The sequence below is a fragment of the Lucilia sericata genome, unplaced genomic scaffold (genome assembly GCF_015586225.1).
Source record: "Lucilia sericata isolate MDLA Ls3-8-SP2 unplaced genomic scaffold, ASM1558622v1 Contig001767F_arrow, whole genome shotgun sequence".
NCBI lineage: Eukaryota > Metazoa > Arthropoda > Insecta > Diptera > Calliphoridae > Lucilia > Lucilia sericata.
The window spans coordinates 51,874-74,265 of NW_023995667.1; the positions used below are offsets into that span (position 1 = coordinate 51,874).

General features: G+C 31.2%; 1 protein-coding gene across 1 annotated transcript; it reads left to right on the forward strand.

Moving 5' to 3' along the window:
• Positions 1 to 923: 923 nt before the first annotated feature.
• LOC119612616 (chondroitin sulfate glucuronyltransferase-like) lies at positions 924 to 22,018 on the forward strand (the record flags this gene model as incomplete). The annotated part of the gene is made up of 2 exons (XM_037968426.1): positions 924 to 2,408; positions 21,296 to 22,018. Coding segments are annotated over exons 1-2 (939 nt in total), but the record flags the coding sequence as incomplete, so codon positions are not given.
• Positions 22,019 to 22,392: the final 374 nt, after the last annotated feature.

A 22,392-nucleotide genomic window follows, 5' to 3' on the forward strand; every position in this document is an offset into this window, starting at 1 on the left:
TATAGACTAGACTATAGACTAGACTATAGACTAGACTATAGACTTAATATAGACTAGACTATAGACTAGACTATAACTAGACTATAGACTAGAACTATAGACTAGACTATAGACTAGACTATAGACTAGACTATAGACTAGACTATAGACTAGACTATAGACTATAAACTAGCCAAAAAGTGCAATAGTACTGATTTTTCCATTTCTACCTTTCGAAATTAGAAGACAAAAAAAATAGGTTTACTAGACCCAGAAAGCATTATAATAAAAGAAAAGTTACTTTTTATTCTAATTTCTGCTCTTTTTTGCATTTACATAAAATTTGTTAGTTGTGACTGTGTTACCAATTATGTATAATCATAGTGATAATTTAATTATCCGTAAACAATGGCAACCTTAAAGATAAATGATAATACAGTTATTAGAATATGATAAGACAGTGTCGCATTTAACATAATTATGGTAAAACAGTTTTTAAGTTTTTTAAAATAACACATAAATAGAACCATTTATTAACTTGGCATCACTTTATTAAAATAAGTCAAGAAGACAAATAGCGTATTTAAAATTTTGTAAATATTTAAATAAAATATGAAATTGAAATATGCATTAAGTGAAAGAAAGAAAGAAAGAAGGTAATAAAAAACATTTTGCTCGTCTTAATATAGCAGACACACTTTTGTCTATGAAAATTTAAAAAAAAATAACATATGTACTTAATTAACTAATTTTTTCTATAATTTATTTAAACATACAATTTAAGTTTGACTGTTATTAAATTTAAACATCGCTTAGGGTTTCTCTAACATTAGTTTAACAAACTTATGTTTATCACAAAAGAGTACTAAAAAATACAACCCTGTCTATATTAGCACTCTATTAACGTGACATTAAAATCGGCTCTTGTCAGTTTGACATTACTTTCGTACGCGTGCGGTCGTTTAGACGGTTGTCGGGTTTCTTTTATATTTGATAAACTCGGTGTTTTTATTTAATTGTTTTTTTTTCGGTTGTTGTTTTATTTATAAGAGCCCGGCATTTTTTCAATTTCTACGTTTTCGTATTGTTTGGTGCCTTTTGTGTAGAATTTTTGGGTTTTTGCTAATTAAATTTAATTAAAAAAGTTGTTTGGTTAAAGTAAAAAAAAATCTTCATTTAAATGGTGTCTCGTGTTGATGATGTTTATAATTTAAGCAAACATTTGTGGTGAAAAAAAAAGAAATAAATGCTCCTTGAAAATAAACAACCGGTTCCTTTAGGAAAAAAACTAAGGGATTCAGGAAAAATTAAAAAATTTAAAGTGCAAATGAAATTTAATAAAAAACCAAGGAAAAATAAAAAATTATCAGTTGCAAAAGCAGAGCAATAAATTTAATTTTGGTTTTCTTTTTTTTTTATAAAGAATTAATAAAAAAAGTTCTGCCGTGTATTTGTTTTTTTTTTTTTTTGTTGTTCTTGTTGATTAAAACAAACGAAAAAAGTTAGTGTCGGCAAAAATGTTGTGGAAAAAGAATGAAAAATAAAGTAAATTGTGCAAATTATGATTATGATTGTTGTTATTGTGATTACAACGATGTTGATGATAAAGTTAATTATGTTTTGATTAAGTCTAATAAATAAACATTTATCAACATAATTTAAAAAAGTATAAAAACAACAAACAAAAGCCCAAGTGTCAATTATTATTTGCAAAGGGAAAGAATTTTTAACAAACAACAACAACAACAAATAAATAAATGAAAAGAAAATAAAAAACAACAATTTATTAAAATAAAAATAATAAACAAAACAACAAAATTACTCGTAAACTAGTGCCAAGATCAGTGTCAGCAGTCTATGTATGAATTGAAGAACAAAAAAAAAAAAGCACAAAAAAGAATCAGCAACATCATTGAATATACCAGCAAATTTATCAACAACAACTAACCAAACGACAGCAGCAGCAATAACAACAACATCATCATCACCAACAGACTGACCACATTGCGTGACAGTGCATCATGCAGCAGTGTTAGTTGTGTGTGTTGTTGTTTTTTCGCATTTTTTTTTATTATCACTGAATTTCCCCACATGTTCTTCAATGCATTCTTCCTATTCGTCTGTCATTACCACTACAATTACCACAATCACCACCAGCAGTAGCAGCAGCAGCAGCAAGAAAAAACAGCAACACCAGCAGCTATACGTTTAAAATGCGTCGTTCCAGTTTAAGTCGTAATCATTATTTTGTCATTGGTCTGTTTTTGGGTTTGGTCTTGTCATTTTATGTACCTCAAGACATCTGGGAATTGGTACAGCAAGAAGAATGTCCACAACAGGTTGCTGAAAATAGTTTAATAGAAAAATTTGGCCAGGAATTCGAGCCACATTTGAACTTGATTAACAAACCGTTGGCAGCTAAAAAACCGGTAAGTTTTACAACAACTTCATACATATGTATGTACATTAGCATTTACACAAAAAGTTATCCTTTTATTCGATATTTACAAAATGTTCCTCAGTGACAAAATAAGTATTTATATTAAGGGAATGTGTTTGTAATTTATCAAAAAAGATGGCGGGTATATTAATTTTATCATTCTGTTTGTAAAATATCGGAATATTGGTCGTAGACCTACAAAAGTTCATAAATTTTAATAGTTATTAAATTTTAATAGGATCTAGCCATGTCCTTTATTTACGAGGTTTGATTTGCTATATCGGTCCACGATTTCACCTAGCCGCCACATAAGTGGCCGCCAGAATCTAGCCATGTCCATCCGTCTGTCTATTGGAAATTTTGCACAAATATTCTTTATTTATAAAGTTTAATTTGATATATCGGACCACGATTTTACCTAGCCCTCACACAAGTGGACCCCGGAATACAGCTTTAAGAGTCATAAATAAGTTATTTATACAACAATCGTCATAAAATTTTACTCAATTTGTAATTATATTCTAATGTGTGGAGACTATCGGACCATAATTGATCCTACCTCCTAGTTAAGGCCCCCATCAAAATATAAGTCATATTTTGCTCATAACTGGCTTAAAAATTAAAGTAAAGGAAATTTGTCGAACCTTTTCTCTTCACTATTTTTATTAGGATCGGTCTATAATTAAGTCTATCCCCCATATAAGGTCCCCTTTAGAACACTAATTTAATGCTCATAATTGGCTTAAAAATACAAGTATAGCGATGAAATTCGTTTTATAGAAACCAAAATTTCTCTACCACAATTCCGATCATAATTGACCCTATTCATCATACAAGGTCCCTAGTTCAGTTTCAGTCAGTTTATAGTTAAAAATTACGGAAAATTTGGAAAATATTCACTATTTCACATTATGTAGCGCACGACCCACTCAAGCCCCAAAAAAACTCCTAAGTCCATATATTGGAACAGCTTTCAAAACTAACTTTAATTTCCAAAATACGCTTTGCTGGTGGGTATCCATATAATAAAGGATATAGCCGAATAAAACACTCTTACTTCTTTCGATTTTTTTTGTTAGAGGAGGAAGATTTGTTGAGTTTAAGTTTTAGACTTGGACCTAAAAGATTTACAGGTTGCGAGGTCAAAAGTCACCAAATAGATTACATAGGTTAGGTGACAAATTCTTCTTTCATAAATTTTTAAAATTTTTCATGTGCTTCTATTTGGCGGATCAGTGGATTTAATCACAAACTCTAACTAATCCATAACTAATATTTATAGTACACTATATCGGTAAATTATGTTAAAAGATTTTGATGATGTCTTTAGTGTAACGCTTTGAACCAAATCTTTGCCTTAATACATGTACCTCTTGTGCGTAAAAAGTCCTTTTTCTGTGATCCAGAGGTACAGACGACTTTTATACTTTTGGGCTGTAGTGTGGTAGAAAAGTCTACACTAGCAGCATAAGTGTTGATATAAAGAACTTTCCATTAAACTCCTGGATCTCTCTTAATTTTTGTTCTTTCGATTTTTTCATTCTCTATTAAAGATACGTTATTTTGAAAGTTTGTCAACTTCTGAGAACTAGTATTTAAAAAGTGCAGGTTTTTATTACCACACTCTGTGCTAAAATCGTGGAACTTAGTCGACATTAAGTCGGGGTGTTTAAACTTTGGCTATTATTAGTTTAAAAATTCAGTCAATACGGCTAGATAAACAGAGGATTGATCTTGACTCCCTATTTGTTGATCGTTATGGACTCTGTGAAGATCCTTTGATTGCTTCCATTATAAAATGTCTTGCTTTAGTTTGAAAAAGATCAGAAAGACATTTCTACACCTACGTAGGGTCAAAGTTTGTCCAATTGTGGCATGAAGGGTTTAAAAAGTCCAGTTTTTTTACTACCACATTAAATTAGTAGAACTTAATCGACATTAAGTCGATAGCACTAGTCCGGACTATTAATGATCTGGCTAATGATTGAAGATAACTATATAGTTGTCCATTGTTATGGGTTTTGTGAAGATCCTTTGTTTTGATCCTTAATATCGCTTCATTCCTTATAAATTTTCTTGTTTTCGTTTGAAATAGATCGGAGAGACATTTCTACACTTACGTAGGGCCAAACTTCTGAGATAAAGGGTTTTAAAAATTCTAGTTTTTTTAATACTTAAAGCACTAAATGAGTAACTAACACCTGAGACTCATCACCTGGTAACTGTCTTGTCTAACAGCTTTGACATTAGTACTACTGCCATAAATAAAAAAATTAAAAAAAGACACTGCCATTGATACCTTAAATATAAGTCGACTCATTAAAGGAAAAAAGCCGCGAGAGAAACTACGGAAATTTGACAGTCGTAAAGTTCTCTTCAGGCATATGACAGAAAACACCTGTTTTCATTTTTAACTTAGTTCTGCCCAGCAGTTCGGGAAGACAGTACCGAACTAGTTATTTAACCTATCAGGAATACTGATTGCCTCCAGACTACCCATGCATATATCTTTAAACATGTGCTTGTTGCAGGATGTAGTCAATTGTCATTCCATAGATTACAAAGGGATAGTGAGACTGTTGGTCTAAAGGAGCCAATAAATGGCAATGAATATTTTCGCTTCTTTATTTCTTTTAAGTATATTCTTAGCGAAATGTTGTGACAGTTATCAATATGTCTAAAACTTGGTTATCGATTTAAAGTTCTACTCTTCTAAAAAAATATACGTTATAAGTTGTCAGTTCATATGTATGTCAAACAAATCTAACATTTGACACTTATAAAAACTTCCCAAAATACATAAACATGTGTTTAAAAAAAAATTAAAACAAATTTTCAATATTGACATTTAAAAAACAACACCAACATTTTACCCTAAAATCTTTCTTTGTATTTTACATGCATATTTTCAAATAATTATCGATGGCAACATGCCACAACAATGATTTAGTTGAAAAATCAATTAGCATCTTGAAAAAGAAAAACAATCTGCTGAACATTTTCAACACCATGTGGTAATGATGTTGGAAAAAAAAATATTTAAAATTGTAAGATACAAAATGTATTTGAAGAAACAAACATCACGTGAAACTCCTCAATGAGTTGAGTTGTAAGCTGTGTTGCACAATAGAAAACTATAAGTGCAATTAAATGTTTTGTATAAAAAATAATAATACTCATTTTGTATTTCTACTTATATTTTGTTAATTGCATCATGTTATATGATACTTTAAACTATGATCTTTGATACAGTTTGCTGTTACGAGTAGCTTTTGCTGTTTGCTGCAGCGAATTAATTTAACTACGACTACACTGTTATTATTATACCCTTCACCTTCGTGAGAAGGGTATATATAAGTTTGTCATTCCGTTTGTAATTTCTATAATATAATTTTCCGACCCCATAAAGTATATATATTCTGGATCCTTATAGGTAGCGGAGTTGATTAAGCTATGTCCGTCTGTCTGTCTGTCTGTCCGTCTGTGTGTTTGTTGAAATCAGTTTTTAGAGGACCCCAGATATCGGCGAGATCCGAATCTTCAATAATTCTGTTAGACATGCTTTCGAGAAGATCGCTATTTAAAATCACCAAAATCGGTCCATAAATACCGGAAATATGAGTAAAAATCCGAGACAACCTCTAAAAATTTTATAAAAAAGACAATTTTTTTCATGCTTTGATATAAGCAACAACAACAACACTGCTTATTCATTTTCGTTTTATATGTTTGGATGGCTGTGTGTTTCATTGCCTTGTGTATATTGTTTTTGTTTCTTGGTGTATTCAGGTTCGTATGTTTGGATGCCTGTTGGTTTCATTGCGTTGTGTATTTTGTTTTTGTTTTTTTGAGAATTTCGTTTCGTATGTTTGGATGCCTGTGTGTTTCATTGCCTTGTGTATATTGTTTTTGTTTCTTGGTGCATTCAGTTTCGTATGTTTGGATTGCCTTGTGTATATTGTTTTTGTTTCTTGGTGCATTCAGTTTCGTATGTTTGGATGTCTGTTGGTTTCATTGCGTTGTGTATTTTGTTTTTGCTTTTTTTGGAGTATTTCGTTTCGTATGTTTCATTGCCTTGTGTATATTGTTTTTGTTTTTTGGTGTATTCAGTTTCATATGTTTGGGTGTCTGTTGGTTTCATTGCGTTGTGTATTTTGTTTTAGTTTTTTTGTGTATTTCGTTTCGTATGTTTGGATGTCTGTTGGTTTCATTGCCTTGTGTATTTTGTTTTTTTTTTTTGTGTGTTTATTTCGTTTAGCGTTGTTGTTGTTCGTTTTGCTATTGCTGTAATAATGATATATACTGGAAAATGAAATAACTTACAATTTTATAGAATTGATATTTATACCCTACACCACTTTAGTGGGGAGGGTATATTGGATTTGTGCTGATGTTTGTAACATACAAAAATATTCGTTCTAGACCCACCTTAAAGTATACCGATCGGCTTAGAATCGTTTTCTGAGTCGAATAAATATACAGATATATCGATAAAATACGGCACAACTAAGTTTTATAGAAGTCTTGATAATCCTGCCAAATTTCATAAAGATCGGGCCCCATTTGACCCTAGCTCCCATACAAAGTCCCCTTCAGAAAATTACTTGAATGTCCCAAATTAACTTATAAACACAAATATCGCGATGAAATTCAGCACAATAAAATATTATGTAAATATAAATATATTCACACAATTTTATCGGGCTTGGTCCATAGTTGCCCCTAGCCCCCATGTAAAGCCTCTTTCAGAAAATTAGTTTTTCATCCATAAATTGCTTAAATGTATCGGAACAAGGGAATATTGAAGATAAATGCGATATTATGAAAAATAAATCACATTTAATATTCATAACTGGTGTAGGGTATCATATCGTCGGCCACGCCCGACTATATTTTCTTACCTGTTTTTAAATACACTGTGGTGAAGGGTATATAAGATTCGGCACAGCCGAATATAGGACTCTTACTTGTTATTATTATTACTTTTCCAAGATTACGATAGAGTGAATAAATGTTATTTTATTTCTTATTACACAAAACTAAAATAAAAGCTTATTTTATGTGCACCATAAATATTTAAATTTAAATTTTTTTGTTTTTACTTTTCTTTCTTTCTTTCTGTTTGCTTTGATTACTTCACTTGACCGTAATCATCTTTATAATATAAATAGTATTGTACTTGTACGACTACAAGTACTACTCGTATTCGTAATTTTGTTTGCAGTGTCTCTTTGGTCAAATCTACATACAAAAAAATGTATATGTAAATGGTCAGAGCGGCAGACAGACTACAGCTAAACCCAGATTTAGCTAGATACCTACCACACATAACTACTTGGAGGCAAACAAACTTACATACATTTGTATTGTATTTAAATTTTAAAATAACGTATAAGTCATACTTCAAGTTAATTTAAGTTAATAAAACAACATTTATTTGGATTATAAATTATCTGTACTTACTTTAATATTTTACGTTGCGTTTCTCGGTACTTTTTTAACTATTTTTTTTTTGCTTTTTGAACTATACAAACAAATATATTAAAATATTAAAGTGCTGGATTTTGAAAAAAAATCTTGAAATTATTTAACTTGTACTTTGACATCTTATAAATAAAATAAAAGTGAAAATTTCGCTATAAATGTTTAGTAAAATAGAAGACAGTCAGTTATTAAAAAGCAACACCTAGGGTAAAAAAACTTTTTTTGATTTACTTCCTGTTCCAAAGTCGATGTAAAATAATTACAAAGAAATTAGAACAGTAGTCACAGTCGATCAATATTTTTTATTTCTGCCATCTATGAGTACCAATTCTGAGGTTTATACTCAAAGGACTAAGACAAACCGCTCTCAGGTCTATCAAGTCAGATACACTGACGAGGTAGGCAGCCCGATGTTAAGGCAGTGGATTTTATACTACTTACCTGCACCATACTACTTACCTAATCATAACATAAGTTTCCAGGCAGAAGTCCGAGCAATAACGGAATGTGTAAATTGGATTAGAATAAATATGGCGCCCCCAGCCCTTAATATATTTACCGACAGCCAGAAGGCAATTAAGGCGATATCAGGTGATAGAATTAAATTTAAGACCGTATTGGATTGTAAGAAAGCTTTAACTGAATACTCTCCCAGAGGTAATATTGACATCATATGGGCACCAGGCCACTCGGGAGTAGTCGGTAAAGAAAGGGCGAATGTAATAGCTTTAAAGGGATGGAAGCTCGAGGTAATTAACCTAATAAACGCAAAACCATTCGACACAACAAAAGCAGAATTAAAATGGGTGAGAGAATTCCATAAGGCCTCTTGGAATAATGAAACTTTGGGTAGAAGCACAAAGATCCTATGGGATTACCCTGATTAGAACAAGACGAGAAATCTCCTCAAAATGAGCAAGTCTGAAGTTAGTATGATGGTACGTATTCTGAGTGGACACATAGGATTCCGAGCACATCTATACAAAATTGGCCGTGCGGATTCAGACGAATGTAGAGCATGTGTGCAGAGGACAGTGAAACTCTGGGGCACTTTCTTTATCACTGTCAGGCATTCGTCGAAGGTAGAACCATGTATCTTGTAAGTGATGTTATTCCGGAAATAACATTCCAGACTAACACTGATTAAAATATTCTTAGGAATTACGTTCAGTGAACCAGTTTTTTTATTTTTTTCATGAACAACAGGCCCGATAGTGGCCTAGGTGTATTTCTTCGGATTTGATGTACTATACATCATCATATCAATCTAACCTAACCTAACAAGTTTAGATAGGCCTATCCTTGTTATTCTAATAACAAGTGAAATAATTAAATTACCACTTGCAATTACCAATCTAAAATGTTGTGGTCCTAGTTTTGGATGAATGTAGCATGGTATGGGCGGTTGTATTTTCCATCCCTGATATTAACATTTTAATATTAAATATCTAAATATTTAATACCAACAAAATGTTGAAAGAGTCTCCATGCAAAGTTGTTTTTTATCATTGAAACCTAACGTGTCAAAAAAATGACAGCGGTTACTTAAATAGACAAAAAATGTCACGAGATTTTAACATTTGAAACCACTTTTATAATATTCTATTTAAAAATATATATTTTTGTGGACGTTTACAATCTCGAAAATAGTTATTTCATTCTGTGGCATGTCCAAATATACATACATACATATGTATGTATACTCCAATATTTATGCTTGATATTGTCAAATAATTAACCATTAATAACTTGTATACATTAAAAAACATTTATTTTTAAAAATTTAATTTTTCATTAAATACGACATCAATCAATACTACATCAGCCGAAAGCAAAATATGACGTGTTTTTTTGCGAATATGATAAGAAGAAGAAGAGCTAAAAAAGCTAAAAAAGGTCATTAAATTCATATCAGCAAAAATATAAATTAAAAAAAAAAATTAAAAAAATAACTATGCATAAAGCAGTATATTGAAAACTTCGACAATAATTACAAAGAAAATTTTATTGAATTATTCGGGAATCAAATTTGTAAATACACGTGTTTGAAATGTGCTCAATAATTAATTTGATACTACCTTGCTATTATAAATAATGTTTATTCTTTTAAATTTATTTAATTATTTAGATATGTATGTAATGTAAACAAAAATGTTTATTCTTTCGAAAATTTTTACTTACAGTTATTGAGGATTTATTTAATTGAAGAAAAAATGTATACAAACTATAAATTATGTATGTAGTTGATCTATGTTTTGGAATTAATGGACATTTGTTTTAATTTTGTGTTAAAATGGGGAGATGTCAAATTAAATGATTGAAAGTTTTCAATTAAATTACTATACACTAATTAACCTTCAAATTGTTTAATTTGTTTAATAAATATTTATTATTTGATAAAATATATTAATAGAAACAAGCAAATATTAAATCTACATATTATGTTCTAGTTCAGTTCAGATCTAGTTCAGTTCTAGTTCCGTTCTAGTTCAGTTCTAGTTCAGTTCTAGTTCAGTTCTAGTTCAGTTCTAGTTCAGTTCTAGTTCAGTTCTAGTTCAGTTCTAGTTCAGTTCTAGTTCAGTTCTAGTTCAGTTCTAGTTCAGTTCTAGTTCTAGTTCAGTTCTAGTTCAGTTCTAGTTCAGTTCTAGTTCAGTTCTAGTTCAGTTCTAGTTCAGTTCTAGTTCAGTTCTAGTTCAGTTCTAGTTCAGTTCTAGTTCAGTTCTAGTTCAGTTCTAGTTCAGTTCTAGTTCAGTTCTAGTTCAGTTCTAGTTCAGTTCTAGTTCAGTTCTAGTTCAGTTCTAGTTCAGTTCTAGTTCAGTTCTAGTTCAGTTCTAGTTCAGTTCTAGTTTCAGTTCTAGTTCAGTTCTAGTTCAGTTCTAGTTCAGTTCTAGTTCAGTTCTAGTTCAGTTCTAGTTCAGTTCTAGTTCAGTTCTAGTTCAGTTCTAGTTCAGTTCTAGTTCAGTTCTAGTTCAGTTCTAGTTCAGTTCTAGTTCAGTTCTAGTTCAGTTCTAGTTCAGTTCTAGTTCAGTTCTAGTTCAGTTCTAGTTCAGTTCTAGTTCAGTTCTAGTTCAGTTCTAGTTCTAGTTCGAGTTCTAGTTCAGTCTGTTCAGTTCTAGTTCAGTTCTAGTTCAGTTCTAGTTCAGTTCTAGTTAAGTTCTAGTTAAGTTCTAGTTAAGTTCTAGTTAGTTTCTAGTTAGTTCTAGTTCAGTTCTAGTTCAGTTCTAGTCAGTTCTAGTTCAGTTCTAGTTCAGTTCTAGTTCAGTTTCTAGTTCAGTTCTAGTTCAGTTCTAGTTCAGTTCTAGTTCAGTTCTAGTTCAGTTCTAGTTCAGTTCTAGTTCAGTTCTAGTTCTAGTCAGTCTAGTTCAGTTCTAGTTCTAGTTCAGTTCTAGTTCAGTTTCTAGTTCAGTTCTAGTTCAGTTTCTAGTTCATTCTAGTTCAGTTCTAGTTCAGTTCTAGTTCAGTTCTAGTTCAGTTCTAGTTCAGTTCTAGTTCAGTTCTAGTTCAGTTCTAGTTCAGTTCTAGTTCAGTTCTAGTTCAGTTCTAGTTCAGTTCTAGTTCAGTTCTAGTTCAGTTCTAGTTCAGTTCTAGTTCAGTTCTAGTTCAGTTCTAATTGACGTCTAGTTCACTTCTAGATTTTTTCGAATTCAATTGAACTCAGTATGCCTAGACGATGACATTAAAAGTAAAAATATAATTAGAATTATCTGTAAAAAGATATGACGAAATTTCACGTAATTAAACTGATAAAAATGTGTACCAACTTCTGTTGCCAGAAAAATTAGAATCGAAAACAATACCTTCAATATTTAAAATGAACTTATATTTTCCACATTTTTTTGATATTTAACTATTGGAAAGAACTATTTATAAAGTAAGGTTTAAGCCATATTCCGAAGTTTATAAAGTATTTCGTTCTATCCTGTACTATTACGTTTATAAAAAAGTACATTTTTCTGGACTACATTTAATTTTCTTTTGCGGGATTAGTCATCACAATTCATATACATACATACATACATATATTGGTATAAACCAATTCTGAATGTAAATGTATGTACATTTATAAATGATATCAAATGGTATTAACTTTATTATTAGCTTTTTCTTTAAAATGCAAAAAAAACTTTAAAACTATTGATATAAATCATATGTGTTTGGTCAAATTTAAAATTTCAATAAAATTCAATTATCGGAAATAAGGAGTGACGAATATTGTACATTTGACGTAATCGAATTGATAAAAATTAACAGTAAACATACATGTGAATAATAAATTCACACATATCTTGTTTTTTTTATTTAGTTTAGTTTCTTCTATAAATTAATTATATACAACAATGAATAAAATTTAAAAAAGTAAAGAATTCAAGAAATACACTAGATAAGTATGAAAATGTATAAACTATTAGAAGATAAAACATTTTTTTAATTAAATTATACAATTGTTTCAGTCAAACACTTTTCAATATTTTTCTAATCCCTAAACAAATTAGCAGAGTATTTTTTAATTTTCTAAAAAACATTCATTAAATTTTCTTTACAAATTTAACCGCACAAAAATCAACAACAAAATAATTAAAATAAACACTTTTAAATTGAAAATCCAAGAAACATCCGCTTTAAAGAAATTAAAGAGAAAAAAAGAAAAGAGCGTTATAGTAACTAAATATTTTACTTTTATCTTAAAAAATGATTATTTGTATTTACACATTCTGATTTACACATGTGTTTCCTCCACATTGCAAAAGTACACATTTGCCATTGACGATGACAAAACTGAAATTTAAGAAAAAAAAAAAAAAATAATAATAAAACTGTTTTCAATTGTCTTGTGGGTTTTAGAATATTTTTAAAAGTATGTACTAGTTGTTTTTCATACTACCCACAATAGTAAATGTACATCAAGTGGATTTCTATTTATGTTCTGGAGCTCTACTTAGGGGCAATGTAAATTAGCTTTAAGATTTTATGACGTCTATGAGGACATTAGAACTTAAAATTTGTTTACACTAAAACAATTTCACTTCTATTTCAGTTCTAATTCGGTTGTAGTTCAGTTCTGGTTCAGTTCTAGTTCAGTTCTAGTTCAGTTCTAGTTCAGTTCTAGTTCAGTTCTAGTTCAGTTCTAGTTCAGTTCTAGTTCAGTTCTAGTTCAGTTCTAGTTCAGTTTTAGTTCAGTTCTGGTTCAGTTCTAGTTCAGTTCTAGTTCAGTTCTAGTTCAGTTCTAGTTCAGTTCTAGTTCAGTTCTAGTTAAGTTCTAGTTAAGTTCTAGTTCAGTTCTAGTTCAGTTCTAGTTCAGTTCTAGTTCAGTTCTAGTTCAGTTCTAGTTCAGTTCTAGTTAAGTTCTAGTTCAGTTCTAGTTCAGTTCTAGTTCAGTTCTAGTTCAGTTCTAGTTCAGTTCTAGTTCAGTTCTAGTTCAGTTCTAGTTCAGTTCTAGTTCTAGTTCAGTTCTAGTTCAGTTCTAGTTCAGTTCTAGTTCAGTTCTAGTTCAGTTCTAGTTCAGTTCTATTTTAGTTCTAGTTCAGTTCTATTTCAGTTCTAGTTCAGTTCTAGTTCAGTTCAAGTTCAGTTCTAGTTCAGTTCTAGTTTAGTTCTAGTTCAGTTCTTGTTCAGCTTTAGTTCAGCTCTAGTTCAGCTCTAGTTCAGCTCTAGTTCAGTTCTAGTTCAGTTCTAGTTCAGTTCTAGTTCAGTTCTAGTTCAGTTCTAGTTCAGTTCTAGTTCAGTTCTAGTTCAGTTCTAGTTCAGTTCAGTTCTAGTTCAGTTCTAGTTCAGTTCTAGTTCAGTTCTAGTTCAGTTCTAGTTCAGTTCTAGTTCAGTTCTAGTTCAGTTCTAGTTCAGTTCTAGTTCAGTTCTAGTTCAGTTCTAGTTCAGTTCTAGTTCAGTTCTTGTTCAGTTCTAGTTCAGTTCTAGTTCAGTTCTAGTTCAGTTCTAGTTCAGTTCTAGTTCAGTTCTAGTTCAGTTCTAGTTCAGTTCTAGTTCAGTTCTAGTTCAGTTCTAGTTCAGTTCTAGTTCAGTTCTAGTTCAGTTCTAGTTCAGTTCTAGTTCAGTTCTAGTTCAGTTCTAGTTCAGTTCTAGTTCAGTTCTAGTTCAGTTCTAGTTCAGTTCTAGTTCAGTTCTAGTTCAGTTCTAGTTCAGTTCTAGTTCAGTTCTAGTTCAGTTCTAGTTCAGTTCTAGTTCAGTTCTAGTTCAGTTCTAGTTCAGTTCTAGTTCAGTTCTAGTTCAGTTCTAGTTCAGTTCTAGTTCAGTTCTAGTTCAGTTCTAGTTCAGTTCTAGTTCAGTTCTAGTTCAGTTCTAGTTCAGTTCTAGTTCAGTTCTAGTTCTAGTTCAGTTCTAGTTCAGTTCTAGTTCTAGTTCAGTTCTAGTTCAGTTCACTGAAATGATAGAACAGATAAAAACCTATAAATATCTTGGAGTCTACGTAGATGACAACTTTAAATGGCTGTCGCATGTACAGTATATATCAAAGAAACTTCGTATTGCTGCCTACAGTTTATATCATTTAAGTAATTGTTCAACTTTCGAAGTACTTAAACAAGCTTATTTTTCATTAGCGGAACCATATATTAGGCATGGAATTACAGCGTGGGGAAGCGCAACATATTGTAAATCCTTGCAACAATCTCAGAACCAAATTTTAAAAATATTATTAAAAAAGAAGCAAACTAATCACCAACTCCAAATTGCACTAGTATATGAAAACATTAACGTGTCTAATGAATCATATTCAAACAACATAAGAAATTACGGAGTTTACGAACATCGCAACAACTACATAAACAACTCAAATGATATTGAAATTAACAACACAAACAGCATTAACACCTCAAATATAAATACAAATAACACGCTTTTTAATACAAACAATGTTAACTTACATATCAACTATCAAACAATCAATGAAGTCAACATAAACTACGTTACCTCAAACAATAACATCATAAACAACAACAACACAAGAAGTCAAAATAATACACCTTCAGGTTCTCAAAACATAGCAACATTTCTACAAGTTCTAAATGTTAAAAGTCTTTACCACCTTACACTTATCAACGAATTTTATAATGATAGTCGGTTTTTGAAGCCACTGAATCACATGTACAACACAAGAAGACGTGCAGAAGGCAGATTCCAAGTAAATCGTCATAAAAATACCTACGGAAAAAACTCGCTGAATATCACTGTTCCTAATATATTTAATGAATTACCAATATACTTATTAGATATTAAGAATGTATTCAAAAGAAAATCATCTTTAAAACTCTATTTTATGAATTCGCAATGAAAATATAAAAACTTTTTATCTTTTATACCTTAATTTTTATCAATGTATACAATAAACTTATTTTTCAATATTATTATATCCTGCAGACAAGCTATAAGCTTCGCGGGATTAGACATAAGATTTTGAAATGTAAAGAAAACAATACTAAATAAATAAATAAATTAAAAAAAAAAAAAAAAAAAAAAAAAAAAAGTTCTAGTTCAGTTCTAGTTCAGTTCTAGTTCAGTTCTAGTTCAGTTCTAGTTCAGTTCTAGTACAGTTCTAGTTCAGTTCTAGTTCAGTTCTAGTTCAGTTCTAGTTCAGTTCTAGTTCAGTTCTAGTTCAGTTCTGGTTCAGTTCTAGTTCAGTTCTAGTTCAGTTCTAGTTCAGTTCTAGTTCAGTTCTAGTTCAGTTCTAGTTCAGTTCTAGTTCAGTTCTAGTTCAGTTCTAGTTCAGTTCTAGTTCAGTTCTAGTTCAGTTCTAGTTCAGTTCTAGTTCAGTTCTAGTTCAGTTCTAGTTCAGTTCTAGTTCAGTTCTAGTTCAGTTCTAGTTCAGTTCTAGTTCAGTTCTAGTTCAGTTCTAGTTCAGTTCTAGTTCAGTTCTAGTTCAGTTCTAGTTCAGTTCTAGTTCAGTTCTAGTTCAGTTCTAGTTCAGTTCTAGTTCAGTTCGAGTTCACTTCTAGTTCAGTTCTAGTTCAATTCTAGTTCAGTTCTAGTTCAGTACTAGTTCAGTTCTAGTTTAGTTCTAGTACAGTTTTAGTTCAAATCTATATATAAAGAGCGAGAGTTTCAAAATGTCATACCTACATAGGTCATTCAGTTGTCGTGTTAGATTCGATATAACAAAACTATCTTTTTGGCTACTTATATATTTCTTACGTTTATTTTCAGTTTTTTTTTTTGTTTTCGCTCAATAAAAAAAATTTAAAAATACATTTTGCAGTTATTTAATTCGTCAGTAAGTCAATTGTTTGTTCTGATTTATAGGAGGGATTTTTATTTAAATTATTATTTAAGTTTTTTTCATAGTTGTTGTTTGTCTACAACATTTATTTAATAGTATTGTTGTTGTTGCTGCATCTAAATCTACTTTCTAAAACGCATGTTAATAAATTGATATTTGAATTTTGTACTACGATCCGTATTTATTTATTTATTGTTCTCGTAATTGTTTAAGAATTATTGCATTTTTTGCGCAAGCGGCTTCAGAAGAGTTCAGCGCGTGCTGATAAATTAATAACACCTTGCAATTGATATTTATGCGCGAACTAAATAAGAAAATCACTACAATTTCGAAAGAGAAAAAAATACAAGATTTATTTGTTGTTTTAACGATGTGTGTTGATTGGTTTGATTTAATTCAATTCTATCTCAATTATTTGAGGTCACGTAGTGATTTATTTTAATTACTTAAGATCATATACATAAAATGATCGAGGAAACAGAAATGAAGCTTTATTTAATCATGGTAGTAAATGCAGAAATATAATTTTTTTTCATAATCTTTAGCATTTGAAATTGATATACATATACATATGTATGTACATATGTATGTATGTCTAACTTTTTGGAAATTCAGTTCAAGTTATTTCTGGTTTAGTACTAATTCCGTTCAGTGCTAGTTTCATTTCAGATGTTCTTCTTCAGTTCCAATTTGGTTCAGTTCTAGTTCGGTTCTAGTTCAGTTCTAGTTCAGTTCTAGTTCAGTTCTAGTTCAGTTCTATTCAGTTCTAGTTCAGTTCTAGTTCAGTTCTAGTTCAGTTCTAGTTCAGTTCTAGTTCAGTTCTAGTTCAGTTCTAGTTCAGTTCTAGTTCAGTTCTAGTTCAGTTCTAGTTCAGTTCTAGTTCAGTTCTAGTTCAGTTCTAGTTCAGTTCTAGTTCAGTTCTAGTTCAGTTCTAGTTCAGTTCTAGTTCAGTTCTAGTTCAGTTCTAGTTCAGTTCTAGTTCAGTTCTAGTTCAGTTCTAGTTCGTTCTAGTTCAGTCTAGTTCAGTTCTAGTTCAGTTCTAGTTCAGTTCTAGTTCAGTTCTAGTTCAGTTCTAGTTCAGTTCTAGTTCAGTTCTAGTTCAGTTCTAGTTCAGTTCTAGTTCAGTTCTAGTTCAGTTCTAGTTCAGTTCTAGTTCAGTTCTAGTTCAGTTCTAGTTCAGTTCTAGTTCAGTTCTAGTTCAGTTCTAGTTCTAGTTCAGTTCTAGTTCAGTTCTAGTCAGTTCTAGTTCAGTTCTAGTTCAGTTCTAGTTCAGTTCTAGTTCAGTTCTAGTTCAGTTCTAGTTCAGTTCTAGTTCAGTTCTAGTTCAGTTCTAGTTCAGTTCTAGTTCAGTTCTAGTTCAGTTCTAGTTCAGTTCTAGTTCAGTTCTACTTCAGTTCTAGTTCAGTTCTAGTTCAGTTCTAGTTCAGTTCTAGTTCAGTTCTAGTTCAGTTCTAGTTCAGTTCTAGTTCAGTTCTAGTTCAGTTCTAGTTCAGTTCTAGTTCAGTTCTAGTTCAGTTCTAGTTCAGTTCTAGTTCAGTTCTAGTTCAGTTCTAGTTCAGTTCTAGTTCAGTTCTACTTTTAGTTCAGATTAAGTTCAGTTCTAATTGAAATTCACCAATTGTTAAGAATTATAGTTTTAAGGGCAGGTCTATTGTTTAGTCAAATACCAAAAAGTTATAACATTAATTTAAACATGTACGAAAGTGTAGTAGGGCATGACCGACTATATGATACCCTACACCATGAGTATTTTTAAAAAATATATATTCTCCCATATAAAGCCTCTTTTAGACAATGGGAGTTAGGGTCAAGCATGGACCAATCCTCAACAAATTGGGAGGAGAGATGTATTTCTATATAAAGGTTAGTTACGCTGAATTTCATCGCTCTAATAATGGTTATAAATCAATTTTTGGACGTTTAAGATACTTTTTTAAAGGGGGGTTTGTATGGGGATAGGGTCAAATGACGGCCGATGATTATAGTAATCGCCTTAGTCATTTATGCCTATATAACTTTAGTTGTGCCAATTTTTGGATATATAGTAGTATATTTGACGTAGTTATGAATTAAAAACCTCAAATCGGATGGTCGGTCAGGTTGTATGGGGGCTGTAATGGACCAATTTAACCATTTTCAATAGGCATCGTCCTTGTGCCAAAAAACACTTATGGTCCAAATTTTATTAAAATATCTTTAAAATTGTGGCCGGTATCTTGCGCACAAGACCAGCCGGACAGACGGACGGATATGTCTTAATCGACTGAGAAAGTTATTCGGTATACTTTAAGATGGGAGTAGGACCAACATTTATGTGTGTTACAATCATCAGCACAAACGTATAATACCCTCCCCACTATGTGGTGTAGGGTATAAATACCGAATCGAATTTTTATTCTAAAATCTTATCATTCATTTTAACAGCCGCTATCTACTCATAATATTTTTATTTTCTTATGTAATGCAATTCTTGCATTTCTTCCGTACAGACAACTAATTGATAAAAAAAGTTTAAATTGATTATAAACTGGTTAACGGTATAAACTGTGTCTGCACTAAATTGCATTTACCTACTTTTATTGAAAAACTATGTGGCGGCAAAAACTTTAACTCACTTCACAATATGGAATTCCCCAAACGACCTTGTACTTTGAGCATTATTTTTCAAAATAAAAGAAAAAATAAATACAACTTAAAAAACTTCTTTAGTTTTGTTATCGAAGAAATATATAAATAGCCGTTAAAAGTTTAATTTAAAATATATTTAATTATTTTCTTCATACACCCAACTAACTACTTCAAATTAATTTAATCATCAACGCCATCATCAATACTATAACATTATTTTAAATAGGCCTATAATAAAACACTTTGGAAACCGATAAGTACAAGGTATATCTCACTCACTTAATAATAAAAAAATACTATTATTTAATTTTTCTTTTTATTTACTTTTTTGTTTATTTCCGCCAACAAACTAAAGTGGTGAAGTGGAAAACCATCTATAAAATACTCATATATCTATATATGTTTTATATATAATTTTCTGTGTTACTGAGCTGTTGTTTTCTTACAACTGTTTGTTTAACAAATACTACTCCCTTCAGATAGACAACATATCGTAGATATTCGTACATGTAGATCCATCAAATACTTAGTGAGTGATGTACAAAATACAAACATGTATCGATCAATGTTTGTAGGTGCTACATATAATATTTACATTTCAATATTCGTAATTTATTTTCTTTCTAAGAGCGAGAGAAAAAAATCACCTATTTTAGTTTTAATTTATTTATTTAAATATTTACTTTTCTAATAACTAGTGTTGTGTACTTTTGAGTATTTTCTGTATATTTTTCCCATTAATTATTTATGTGCGACCTTGGTGCTTTTTTTGTGTTCACGTGAAACATAAATTTGCAATGATTTCTTATTTGAGATCTCTAAACTATGTACATTTAAAGTAAGTTTATTTAAATCTTACGAGTTACGTTGTTCCAAGCATTGACTGTAGATTGTATTCAAAGTTATATAGTTTTTTTTACTCATCGCAAAATGATCTGCAAAGATTCAGTCTGTTCCAGTTCAGTTCTAGTTCGGTTCTAGTTCAGTTCTAGTTCAGTTCTAGTTCAGTTTCTAGTTCAGTTCTAGTTCAGTTCTAGTTCAGTTCTAGTTCAGTTCTAGTTCAGTTCTAGTTCAGTTCTAGTTCAGTTCTAGTTCAGTTCTAGTTCAGTTCTAGTTCAGTTCTAGTTCAGTTCTAGTTCAGTTCTAGTTCAGTTCTAGTTCAGTTCTAGTTCAGTTCTAGTTCAGTTCTAGTTCAGTTCTAGTTCTAGTTCATTCTAGTCAGTTCTAGTCAGTTCTAGTTCAGTTCATTAGTAGGTTCTAGTTCAGTTCTAGTTCAGTTCTAGTTCAGTTTCTAGTTCAGTTCTAGTTCAGTTTCTAGTTCAGTTCTAGTTCAGTTTCTAGTTCAGTTCTAGTTCAGTTTCTAGTTCAGTTCTAGTTCAGTTTCTAGTTCAGTTCTAGTTCAGTTCTAGTTCAGTTCTAGTTCAGTTCTAGTTCAGTTCTAGTTCAGTTCTAGTTCAGTTCTAGTTCAGTTCTAGTTCAGTTCTAGTTCAGTTCTAGTTCAGTTCTAGTTCAGTTCTAGTTCAGTTCTAGTTCAGTTCTAGTTCAGTTCTAGTTCAGTTCTAGTTCAGTTCTAGTTCAGTTTCTAGTTCAGTTCTAGTTCAGTTCTAGTCAGTTCTAGTTCAGTTCTAAGTTGAGTTCTAGTTCAGTTCTAGTTCAGTTCTAGTTCAGTTCTAGTTCAGTTCTAGTCAGTCTAGTTCAGTTCTAGTTCAGTTCTAGGTCAGTTCTAGTTCAGTTCTAGTTCAGTTCTAGTCAGTTCTAGTTCAGTTCTAGTTCAGTTCTAGTTCAGTTCTAGTTCAGTTCTTTCAGTTCTAGTTCAGTTCTAGTTCAGTTCTAGTTCAGTTCTAGTTCAGTTCTAGTTCAGTTCTAGTTCAGTTCTAGTTCAGTTCTAGTTCAGTTCTAGTTCAGTTCTAGTTCAGTTCTAGTTCAGTTCTAGTTCAGTTCTAGTTCAGTTCTAGTTTTCTAGTTCAGTTCTAGTTCAGTTCTAGTTCAGTTCTAGTTCAGTTCTAGTTCAGTTCTAGTTCAGTTCTAGTTCAGTTCTAGTTCAGTTCTAGTTCAGTTCTAGTTCAGTTCTAGTTCTTCTAGTTCAGTTCTAGTTCAGTTCTAGTTCAGTTCTAGTTCAGTTCTAGTTCAGTTCTAGTTCAGTTCTAGTTCAGTTCTAGTTCAGTTCTAGTTCTGTTCTGTTCTGTTCTGTTCTTTCTAGTTCAGTTCAGTTCTAGTTCTGTTCTGTTCTGTTCTGTTCTAGTTCTTTAGTTCAGTTCTAGTTCAGTTCTAGTTCAGTTCTAGTTCAGTTCTAGTTCAGTTCTAGTTCAGTTCTAGTTCAGTTCTAGTTCAGTTCTAGTTCAGTTCTAGTTCAGTTCTAGTTCAGTTCTAGTTCAGTTCTAGTTCAGTTCTAGTTCAGTTCTAGTTCAGTTCTAGTTCAGTTCTAGTTCAGTTCTAGTTCTAGTTCAGTTTCTATTTCAGTTTGTTTAGTTTAAAAACACTTTAATAAACCATTTATATTCCAAATTTTATCTAAACAAATGTCTCTCGATTATTTTCAGGTGAAAAATGTCATTCGTCCCCGCTATTATTCCTCCGAATTGGGTATTCGTGAGAAAATCTTTATTGGTGTCATGACAACCCAAGACAACATCAATACATTGGCCACAGCGATAAATCGCACAACAGCTCATCTAGTGAATAAAATTAAATTCTTCATCAATGCCGACAATGTTAAAACCAATTACAAATTAAAGAATATTGTTGGTTTCACAGACACACGGGAAAATCTGCGACCATTCCATGTCATCAAATACATTGCAGATAATTATCTAGACGATTATGATTATTTTCTAATCATACAAGACAACGTTTATGTGGATGCACGAAAATTGAAAGAGATGTTGTATCATATGAGCATAACATTTGATCTATATATGGGAGCAACTGCTGAGAGCAGTTACAGCAGCTATGGCGTCAACAATAACGCGGGTAGAGATGGGGTTATGGCGGCGGCCGCTTTGTCTGGCAATGTAATTGATGGTGATAGTAATGCTGGCGGTGTTGATGCTGCCGCTGCTAGTAATGATGAGTTTCGTATGTTAAGCGATCGTAATTACTGTGATTTAAATGCTGGCATTTTATTGAGCAGTAGTGTTATACGCAAAATGCGCAACAATTTAGACTGGTGTGTTCGGAATGGCATCACCAATGTTCATAGTATTAATATTGGTCGCTGTGTTAAATATTCCAGTAATTTACCGGGTTGCCAGGAAAAGTTTCAGGTGAGTTTATATTCATTTATTTATTGATTAAGCGAAAATGATTATATTTATATTTAACAAGTCGTTAACATTTAGTAATTAATAGTTTTTTTGTTATTTTATTTTTAATGTTGAATCGCACATTATTGTTTTTTTACTCTAACCGCAACGCAATAGTTTATGGTTTTGTTTATTCATGTTTATATATTATTTAAAATAAGTATCTATGAGTATTTTAGTGAGTGTATCACAAGATTTTAAAACAAAAAATTCGTTAAAACATCATTAACCACCAAAGGTGTTTTTCATTATTTTGTTTGGTGCGAATATTGGTTGAGAAATTTTTATATTTATAAAAATAAAAAGTGTAAAAGTCTAATGTCTAAAAAAGTTAT